General features: G+C 32.7%; 1 protein-coding gene across 2 annotated transcripts in view; it reads left to right on the top strand.

Moving 5' to 3' along the window:
- Nucleotides 1-12,087, top strand: part of LOC106467957 (transcription factor collier-like) — a 148,532-nt gene that overhangs the window by 67,669 nt on the left and 68,776 nt on the right. The window contains exons 5-6 of one of the 2 annotated variants that reach the window (XM_022396198.1): nucleotides 4,361-4,434; nucleotides 9,548-9,616. In XM_022396198.1, coding sequence (XP_022251906.1) covers nucleotides 4,361-4,434; nucleotides 9,548-9,616 — 143 coding nt within the window. Of the gene's footprint in view, nucleotides 1-4,360; nucleotides 4,435-4,472; nucleotides 4,547-9,547; nucleotides 9,617-12,087 lie in introns of both variants that reach the window. The other variant, XM_022396199.1, reaches the window with a different exon arrangement.

Consider the following 12,087-nt stretch of genomic DNA (forward strand, 5'->3'; position numbering starts at 1 on the left):
TAGTTCAGTAAACAGCCTTACATAACATGAAATAGACTAGTTCAGTAAACAGCCTTACATAACATGAAATAGACTAGTTCAGTAAACATCCTTACATAACATGAAATAGACTAGTTCAGTATACAGTTCCAGTAACATGAACCACACCATGAAACAGAGTAGTTCAATAAATATCCTTATTCAGTACTCGGGTTATTTATAAGTTTTATACTATCACGTTGATTATTCTTTACTCGGGTTATTTATAAGTTTTATACTATCACGTTGATTATTCCTTACTCGGGTTATTTTTATGTTTTATACTATCATGTTGATTATTCTTTACTCGGGTTATTTATAAGTTTTATACTATCACGTTGATTATTCCTTACTCGGGTTATTTTTATGTTTTATACTATCACGTTGATTATTCCTTACTCGGGTTATTTTTATGTTTTATACTATCACGTTGATTATTCGCTACTCGGGTTATTTTTATGTTTTATACTATCACGTTTATTATTCGGTACTCGGGTTATTTATAAGTTTTATACTATCACGTTCATTATTCGGTACTCGGGTTATTTATAAGTTTTATACTATCACGTTCATTATTCGGTACTCGGGTTATTTATAAGTTTTATACTATCACGTTTATTATTCGATACTCGGGTTATTTTCTCCTTCGAGTGACATAAACAGTTTAGGTGGTTTTGGAAGAAAGGTCCGTATTTGTCAGTACGAAGGGCGATGGACCACGTGCGTTGATAATTTATGTTAGTTATAAAATACGCCTATTTTACTAAATACCGCATATTTCGTTTCTATACATATATGATAAATATTTGATTAAATAATTACAGCCTAGGAATTAGTGATAATGTCATTACACTTCTAGAGTATCACAGTATACTGCTTTGTACATGACAATAACTCTATGTATACGATGCCACAATTACTTAGCTTTGTGAATTACACGAGGTTTCTGATCGATGTGAATACAAAACTAAGCAGTGGAGGCCTGTTTAGTGTGGAACTATGTATGACGGGTTCTTACCTAATTATGTATGTAGAAATATATGTGTGTGTGTGTATTCTAGTGTTTGATAAACTAAACTCCGAAAAAAAAGTATTAAGCGATCTCAACCAAAACCCTCGCTTCGGAATGAGGTAAAACACACACATACAAGTTCAATACACATACGTTTTTAACAAGGTCTTGGTGCTTCTGTCGACGTGGTTTCTTCTATTGATACAATGCAGTGATTTGCATCTCCCCTGAGACGAGTCGCGAAAGGCTTAACACAGAAAACGATAGATATAGGGGAGGAGATGAAGGGGTGTTTGTGAATGTGCCACATTGTGTCCTACTAGTGTGTTCTACTTTTGTTGGATAAAGCAAACTGTTTCTGGCAGTTTCCGAATAGTTCCTCTCAATTAGTAAGGCTTAAGAACAAGAATTCATCATTAAAACCGGGGATAACATTTAGTTACCGCAAATTAGAAAGATAATTTAACCTTGTATTGAAAATCTTTTTAAAAAATATAGTTTCAATCTATGTAGCGCTTTGAAAGGATTTGTAAGTGATAGAAACTTAGTAATGACGACTTTTGGTTTATCCACACTTTCGCGCGTATTGTCTCCCTGTTAATTATCCGGAAAGCAGTGAAGTTAGTTTACGTGTGCTAATAAATATGAACAGTTCTGTGTTTGCTACACGTGTTATTGCTGGAATTTGAAAAAAAAAAGCCGAGTCTTATATATTTTTTCTAGAAAACAGTTGTATTGTGGCGACTAGTTACATATAAACGACTGTGTGTTTGTACATAATTCCAAAGGGTTATCTGTGCTCTGTCCGTCACGGGTATCGAAAACAAGTTTCTAGCGCTGCAGACATATCATTGTGCCTGAAAAATTGATAGAATTTTTTTGATGTGATAGTTTTTCAAGTTGCTTTACTTACATTGCAGTAAGTCCTACTAATCATATATATTACCTAAGCATTCAGGAATAACTATCTGGGAATTCAAGAAAAGATAACAAATTATCCTTTGATAAAATAAGAATCAAAACGATCTGATAACTGTTCAATTAAACCACCTGATCTGCATCTCTTTCGTAGCAATTGAAAGAAAACTTCCAGCAAATATAGATTAGATACATTAATATGTTTAACAAGCAAATTTATTTAGTGCACATATATAAATAAAAACTAACATATAATAAGTTGGAAACTGTTTAATCAGTTTTTTGGTTATTTATGTAAATATTCTATTGATCACAAAACGTCTGTTTACTCAAAGGAATTTTTCCTTACGCGTTAAAAAAACAATATTCACAACTTGAAGTTAATGGAAATCATTTCCATAACTAACGGAAGTGTTTTTTTTATGATTATTAAGGATAATTCTAAATGTTTCATAATGTAAATTTCTGTTAAAAATTAAAATATTAAAAATTAGATAGATTGGCTAAAACAAACTTTGACTCTTCTCATTCCTGGTTTTTATTTCATTCTATTTGTCAGTTTTTCACCTAGTTTTACTTATATTAGGTTCTAGTATTTTCTTTTCTTCTAAAACATAAGCAGCTTCATTACTGAACAATAAAAATATTTATATGATCGTGGTTTGTGTAAAACTATAAAAAATGTAAATTAATGTGACTTCTAAACTAACTATAGAATGAAGGTTTATGAACTTTTACTTGCTATTAATTTTATCTTATATCTAATTTATCAGAATAAATTAGATATAACTTCTGGTTGTCATGAACGCTAATAACGTTGTATTTTATCATATTTCTAAAACACATACAATATTGTACAGTTACGTTGAGGTCAGAGAGAAATAAGTCGCTCTGAAAAGTAATGAATTCGTATAACTGAATTTGTTGACATCGTAGTTTTGTAACAAACTCTCGAGGCTATTGATGTGACGAATCTATAAGACACAGGCATCATATACACTGCAACAGAAGTTGTAGTGTTAATGTATGTCGATCTTTAGAAACATCCACGATAAGCTGAGCAACTGAACTTACTATATAGATACATCCACGATAAGTTTTGCTGATAAACTTACTATATAGAAACATCCACGACAGATTTTACAACTAAACTTACTATATAGAAACATCCACAAAAAGCTTTTCAGCAAACCTTACAATAAATAAACATTCACTATAAGTTTAGCAAGAAAACTTACTAGATAAAAACATTCACGATAAGTTTTGCAGGAAAACTTACAATATAGAAACATTCACTATAAGTTTAGCAACTGAACTTACTCTATAGAAACATCCACAAAAAGCTTTTCAGCAAACCTTACAATAAATAAACATTCACTATAAGTTTAGCAACTGAACTTACTAGATAAAAACATTCACGATAAGTTTACCAAGAAAACTTACAATATAGAAACATTCACGATAAGTTTAGCAAGAAAACTTACAACATAGACGCCTCTACGACACGCTTTTGCAGCAAACTCTATAACATCGTTGCTCTGGCAAACTTAGGAAACTGAAGTCATAAGCATTGTCGAACAAAAACCAGAAAACTCACGATACTGTTGACTGAACCTAGGAAACGTTGCTTGACGAATATAGATAACAAAACAGGATAAGTATTGTAACAAAATAATACGATGTCACTGTGACGAATCTAGATAACAAACATAATAAGTATTGTAGCAAAACAATACGATATCATTGCGTTACGATTCTAGGGGAAATAGGATAAATATTGTAACAAAACAATGCGATGTCATTGCGTTACGATTCTAGGGGAAAATAGGATAAGCATTGTAGCAAAACAATACGATATCATTGCGTTACGATTCTAGGGTAAAATATGATAAATATTGTAACAAGACAATACGACGTCACTGCGTTACGATTCTAGAGAAAAACAGGATAAGTATTGTAAGAAAGCAATACGACGTCACTGCGTTACGATTCTAGAGAAAAACAGGATAAGTATTGTAAGAAAGCAATACGACGTCACTGCGTTACGATTCTAGAGAAACAAAGATAAGTATTGCATAAGATAAGATAAGTAAGGCTTACGGAGCTAGGAAACAGCAACTGGTAGAAGAACACTACTTTATTACATTAGCTTGGTTCTTGGTACAACCAATGGTTTAAATCACACTACAAAAGCTACACGTTTTCACTAATGGTTGTCACTTTTACACTCAAGTTTTTTTATTATTATTATTTTGTTTTTCAAAGAGTTGAAACCCTAATGTCTGGTCAAAGAGTTGAAACCCTAATGTTTGGTCATCTAGGCACCCGTATATAGAAATTAAGGTCCTGCTCCTTCTTCTTCCCCCAGTAAAACCCCGCAATACATATTTGTCCTGTTTAAATTCCTTATAGGCTATCGTCTATGAGGGACAGGACAAAAATCCTGAAATGTGCCGAGTTCTTCTTACGCACGAGATCATGTGTAGGTAAGTGATGTTTGTTTGTTTGTGTCTGTATTTCTCAGGCTGTCGTCTACGAGGGACAAGATAAAAACCCAGAGATGCGACGAGTCCTCCTTACCCACGAAGTCATCTGCAGGTAAGACGTAAGGAACAATTTTAATCAAGGATTACATAACATGAGTGAGTGTGGAATTGAACTGCTTTTCTGACGTACCTGTAACTTTTATCTGTATTAAACTACCAGCTTCGTGAATCTGTCGTTACAAAGAGCACAGAAAGGATAACAAAACCGTTTAATTAAGTGATATTGCTTCTGTTTGAGGTTTGTGTCACTTGTTTAAGCTGTACAATAGCAGTAATTCTATTCCAGCTCATTACTACAATATTCTACGTTAACGCACGTGTTGTGCCGAAATTACTTTCACATTTGAAAAACTAGCCAATCAGATTTTAAAATGGTAATAGAATTGTTCTATATATATAGTTTATTGGGACACTTTTGTCCAATGAACATTCTCTGATCAACAAAAGCTACAGCATTATATTGTATGGCATTTTTCGAAAAAACAAATCTAATATCTAACTAAAACAGGAAAGTTAGTTATACGTGTTTATATCTAATCTATATATATCTCTCCAGAATATAGCGAACGTGGCAGTATTTTTACTTAATTGTTTGTTTCTGGTTAAACACAAAGCTATCTGTGCTGTACCATTATCAGGTATCGAAACTGATCTGATTTTAATAAGCCTCAGACTTACCGCTTAGCTACCGGGGAGAGTGGGAGGGGGCAGCTTGTTCGTAACCTGTCCGAAACATTTGTGTAAAGATTTCACTTGCAAAGATGATCTTGTGGATGAAAATGTTGTGAAAAGTTTATCAGAGCAAACACTATGCATTTCATTGCTTAGTAACACTGATGCGATCCAAAATGACCTTGTTTTATAAGTAGTTATTAATTTAAAAGTGTTATTACAAAATTCAACTTCAAAATGAGTAGTAACATTACATGCAAAAAAATTAATTCATTTCCTTTTCGCAAATTTTCAAATAATTTTTATTGTTATTTGTGGTTCAATTTCTAGCCTCCGTACTTCTGTTTCAATAGTTTAATTTTAACCTCCGTACTTCTGCTTCAATAGTTTAATTTTAACCTACGTACTTTGTTTTTCGATTCGATACTTTGATTATATATTCAGTATCAGTACTAACTATTCTCTTCTTTTCAATATATATTGCTTGTCTTCTTCTTCTTGAGGCCCTTAATTGTTACCCTTCATTCTCTTCTGCTTAGTATGCGTATTATGTCGTTTTTCATGCCTTAATTGTAGTCCTTGATTCAGGACTTTAGTTGCTGTCTTTGATTCTTTTAGTTTCGTTACTTTAATTGTTAGCTTTTGATTTCATGGCAATATTTTAATTGTTTTAATTGTTACATGTGGTTTCATCCTTTTTTAGATGCCATCCTTAATTTCCTTTGTTCCAATCCCTATCTGCCGACAACTGTCTGCCTTTTGACATCCACAACGACGTAAATTGCACGACATTTAATATCTTTATTATTTGTATTTTTTCAGACAACACCTTTGAATCTTCGTGTAAAATATGTGATAATGTAGTAAACTGTGAAAACCAGAACATTCATTCTTATGTATCCAAAAAAACAAATAGGCCTTTAAATACACGCACACACACACACACACATATATATATACATAAAACTTCAGCTTAAGTCTCAAAAACAAATAAAAGATTGAAAATTATGATATAAATAACCCTTTCTATAACTCTGGGTTAAATTTTTTTTGTAGCTTCGTTTATTTTATTTTTTTAAATCACATTTCTTAATCATTTTAAAATTGATAATACATGATAACTTCAAGGACTTACTTTAGTCTGTGAAGAAACTAAATAACTTTAGAGACATAATATATTGTTAGAAAGAGAGCCTTCTTGCTAAGTATTATAACCACAAAGATAGACTCCTTAACAACTTGACTACTATCAGTTTGTTATATGTACTGACAATCCAATTTACGTGTGTTATAACCACAAAGATAGAACCCTTAACAAGCTGACTACTATCATTTTGATATGTACTGACACTCCCATTTATGTGTATTATAACCACAAAGATAGACCCCTAAGCAGGCTGGCTACTATGAATTTGTTATATGATCTAACACTCCCATTTATGTGTATTATAACCACAAAGGTAGACCCCTTAGCAGGCTGGCTACTATCAATTTGTTATATGATCTAACACACCAATTTATGTATGTTATAACCACAAAGAACAGACCCCTTAGCAGGTAGACTACTATTATTTAGTTATATACCCTGGTACTCCAATATATGTGTGTTATAACCGCACAGGATAGACCCCTTAAATGGCTGACAACCAGCAGTTTGTTATATGCACTGGTACTCCAATATATTTTTGTTATAACTATACAGGATAAACTCTTTAAGAAGCTGACTATATTCTCTGGCAGTACAATATATGTGTGTTATAAATACGGAGGATAGACCCTTAGCAGGCTGACTACAATCAGTTAGTTATATGCCCTGGTACTTCAATTTATGTGTGTTATAATCACACAGGATAGGCCCTTTAACAAACTGTCTACCATCTGATAACTACACCGGTTAGACCCATTAAAATTCTGACAACCATCAGCTTGTTATATGCACTGGCACATCAAAATATGTGTGTTATAATCACACAGGATAGACCTCTTAACAGGCTGACTATCATCAGTTTTCTATATATGTACTAGCACTCTAATATATGAGTGTGTTATAACCACACAGGATAGACCCCTTAAGAAGTTGACTACCATCAGTTTCTTACATATGTACTAGCACTCCAATTTGTTATATGCACTAGAACTCCAATATATATGTGTGACAGCCACAATAGATGTTTTTCCAGCTTAATATAAATCAGCTAATATTACGAAGTTCGGACATCTTTTGGGGACGTCTTGCACAATTATTTTCCTCCAAGTTTATACTTCTTCGTAGCTGTTCTACAATTTGTAAATGTTTTGTTTTCATTCTGTGTGATTTGAATACATTTATGTATATATCCTTTTACCTAACAGTTTTAAGCAGGACAGACTTTAAATGTAGTGTAAACATTTTATCTCTTGATGTTGAAAATTCTTAACATAACACCCAATAGATAAGAAAAGTTAACTGTCGGATAAGGACGAATTACAGAATAACTTTCCTTTCGAATATAAGTTGCATAATTCTCACCTAAAAACAGCAACACCCAAACAGGAAAAAAATTGCAAACAAACTTCCCTTTGAAACTTTATCTGTACATCTTTTGTTGCAAACAATCACCCAGAAAAATAAGGGAAGTACTGTAGACATACTTTTCTTCCACATATTCTATGTTCAGCTTTCGTTATTTATAACTTATTCTAAAGTAATCTACTTTGATTTGAGTCCTTAGATGGATTTACGTGATTAAACGTCCTCAATACAGACGGACGGTTTAAACCCCAACAAAGGCATTTTGTTAAGTTAGTAGATGGACTGACGCCATTAATAGGTCCTCAATGGAGATGGTCGGTTTAAACCCCAACAAGGGTATTTTGTTAAGTTAGTAGATGGACTGACGCCATTAATAGGTCCTCAATGGAGATGGTCGGTTTAAACCCCAACAAAGGTATTTTTTGGCAAATGTTTTTTTATTCCCCGATATGTCGTCCTTGTTACTCCATGTTGAACGTTGCCGTTTGTGAGGAAGGGGGATATATTTACTCCATGCTGAACGTTGCTATTTGTTAGGGAGGGTATATATTTACTCCATGCTGAACGTTGCTGTTTGTTAGGGAGGGGTATATATTTACTCCATGCTGAACGTTGCTGTTTGTTAGGAAGGGGTATATATTTACTCCATGCTGAACGTTGCCGTTTGTTAAGGAGGAGGATATATTTACTCCATGTTGAACGTTGTTATTTGTAAGGGGGGGGTATATATTTACTCCATGCTGAACGTTTCTGTTTGTTAAGGAGGAGGATATATTTACTCCATGTTGAACATTGTTATTTGTAAGGGGGTGATATATTTACTCCATGTTGAACGTTGTTATTTGTAAGGGGGATATAATTGTAGCTTTAAGGGATAGTTTTTCATCTGCTTGGTGCATAAAAACTTTGAATTATATTCTGCTTTACAATTTATTAGATAAAAGGAAGCGTATAACGATACTGTACATTAAACTAAAATATCACATCCACCTACTCCAATTAATATTGTGACACTGCGCAGGTCTCTTGAGTTAGACAGTGGATTGGTTATCTTTGCTGTGCTCAACGCGAGAATTGTAGCCCGATTTTTAGCATTATAAGATCTTAGACCTTTGACCTAGTAGTGGACTGAATGTTCATTCTCTGCAAATGATATGGCTATACATAGTTACACACGTAGTGTAATTAAACTACGTATTTACCTAGGTAAATAAATGATATGGCTCTACATAGTCACACACGTAGTGTAATTAAACTACGTATTTACCTAGGTAAATAAATTATATGGCTATACATAGTCACACACGTAGTGTAATTAAACTACTTATTTACCTAGGTAAATAAATGATATGGCTCTACATAGTCACACACGTAGTGTAATTAAACTACGTATTTACCTAGGTAAATAAATTATATGGCTCTACATAGTCACACACGTAGTGTAATTAAACTACGTATTTACCTAGGTAAATAAATTATATGGCTCTACATAGTCACATACGTAGTGTAATTAAACTACGTATTTACCTAGGTAAAGTTTACTGTAGTTATTTTGTATATATATATATATATTTGACATTATTTTTATTTGTAAAATATTTTACAACTTTCTTATTTGAAGGTTTTATTCAATTTTATCATAGACAGGCCACCAAATGTTAAAACTTTAGGGTTTTCTTAGCGCATCCAAGATACTTTGTGTCTGTAACAAAATAAATGTCAAACTTTCAATGTAAAAAACATGTAGAAATAACAAATGCATACGAGTACTTGTACGTTATCTTTATCAAATGCTTTGAAAATGTGTGCTCTGCGGATAGAGAGTTTTTGTGTGTATGCCTATTGGTTGTTTTTGTTCCATTCGTGCAGCCGCTGTTGTGACAAGAAGAGCTGTGGAAACAGAAATGAGACCCCCTCAGATCCAGTGATTATCGACCGGTAAGTAACAAAAAATTTCATGTTTCTTTTCTTGGATTGTTACTACTGCATGAAAATACACTGACGCGGTGACGATTAGACGCAGTGTTTAATGTTTACCGCACCATAATTCACATATAACATCTCGGATTTGACACTACACTTTGGCGTTTTACTTAAGTGGGCGACTATATTCGTTTTACCATTCGTGTAACTCTCAGTTTTCTCAACGCTATTAAGGCGTGTGACCAAATAGTGTTTTGCCATAAGTATGATGTGTTGATTCCAGGATTGCGAAATACTAAACAATAAACCTTACTACGTCTGACTAAATAGTGTTTTGCCATAAGTATGATTTGTTGATTCCAGGATTGAGAAATACTAAACAATAAAACTTACTACGTCTGACTAAATAGTGTTTTGCCATAAGTATGATGTGTTGATTCCAGGATTGAGAAATACTAAACAATAAAACGTACTCCGTTTGACCAAATAGTGTTTTGCCATAAGTATGATGTGTTGATTCCAGATTGAGAAATACTAAACAATAAACCTTACTCCGTTTGACCAAATAGTGTTTTGCCATAAGTATGATGTGTTGATTCCAGATTGAGAAATACTAAACAATAAACCTTACTCCGTTTGACCAAATAGTGTTTTGCCATAAGTATGATGTGTTGATTCTAGGACTGAGAAATACTAAACAATAAACCTTACTCCGTTTGACCAAATTGTCTTTTGCCATAAGTGTGATGTGTTGATTCCAGGATTGAGAAATAGTAAACAATAAAACTTACTCCTTTGTTAGTTTTGGGGTTTCTAAATCATCATTACAGTCTTCAATATTTTTACAAAAGAAAAAAAGTTTATAAATAACAACTCAGGAAGACATGTTTACAAACATCGGTTGTGTTATTTTTACCTATACGATAGTTATCATACGTATTACAAACATGCATAGTGTTATATTTACCTATAGTTATCATTTCGATATTATAACTTCTAGTTGACGATCGATACATTTATTCCCGTGATTATATTGTTATAGACTCCAATATTTGAGTTTTGTAACGCTGCATGTATTGAGCTATCTGCTAAACTGGATAACATAGATCTTGTATTGTAAAGAACATATGTGAAGAACGGAGCCTAAATTGGAATTAATTCTTCAATACCTTTGAATAATCTGCTAAACCTAAATGCTGTTGGAAAGCTGGACAGTCTCACACAAATTTTAGAACTAGATGGGTCTTAGTTGGAAAACTAGACAACCTCACACAATTTCTAGAACTAGACGGGTCTTAGTTGGAAAACTAGACAACATCACACAAATTCTAGAACTAGACGGGTCTTAGTTGGAAAACTAGACAACCTCACACAAATTCTAGAACTAGACGGGTCTTAGTTGGAAAACTGGACAGTGTTACACAATTTTTAGAACAAGACGGGTCTTAGTTGGAAACTAGACAGTGTCACACAATTTCTAGAACTAGACGGGTCTTAGTTGGAAAACTAGACAACCTCACACAAATTCTAGAACTAGACGGGTCTTAGTTGGAAAACTAGACAGTGTCACACAATTTCTAGAACTAGACGGGTCTTAGTTGGAAAACTAGAGGACATCACACAAATTCTAGAACTAGACGGGTCTTAGTTGGAAACTAGATAACCTCACACAAATTCTAGAACTAGACGGGTCTTAGTTGGAAAACTGGACAGTGTTACACAATTTTTAGAACAAGACGGGTCTTAGTTGGAAACTAGACAGTCTCGCACATCTTTATCTTTTTTTTAACAATTCACTATTCATCGTATAAGGAAAACACACTAGACTTAGATCATTGTATAAAACTTGACAAATACTTTTCTGAACTTATGAAAAGTAGAAATGTTTTTAGAAAACAAATTTCTGTGTAATTTTAAAAACAATTAATCACCCGATAAAGATAATTAAAATCCTCAAGATTAATTTTTGGATAAGTCATCACTAACAAATACTCATTATAGCATTAAGTGAACGTTTTAACACTTTTATTATTATATTAATTATATGATTTGTTTTGGAGCTATGAATCATTCATGTTGTCAGGATCATATAAACACTTTTATTATTATAATAATTATATGATTTGTTTCTGGAGCTATGAATCATTCATGTTGTCAGGATCATATAAACACTTTTATTATTATATTAATTATATGATTTGTTTCTGGAGCTATGAATAATTCATGTTGTCAGGATCGTATAAACACTTTTATTATTATACTAATTATATGATTTGTTTTGGAGCTATGAATAATTCATGTTGTCAGGATCGTATAAACACTTTTATTATTATATTAATTATATGATTTGTTTTGGAGCTATGAATCATTCATGTTGTCAGGATCATATAAACACTTTTATTATTATATTAATTATATGATTTGTTTTGGAGCTATACATCATTCATGTTGTCAGGATCATATAAACACTTTTATTATTATATTAA

This window comes from Limulus polyphemus, unplaced genomic scaffold (genome assembly GCF_000517525.1).
Source record: "Limulus polyphemus unplaced genomic scaffold, Limulus_polyphemus-2.1.2 Scaffold2810, whole genome shotgun sequence".
Taxonomy (NCBI): Eukaryota; Metazoa; Arthropoda; class Merostomata; order Xiphosura; family Limulidae; genus Limulus; species Limulus polyphemus.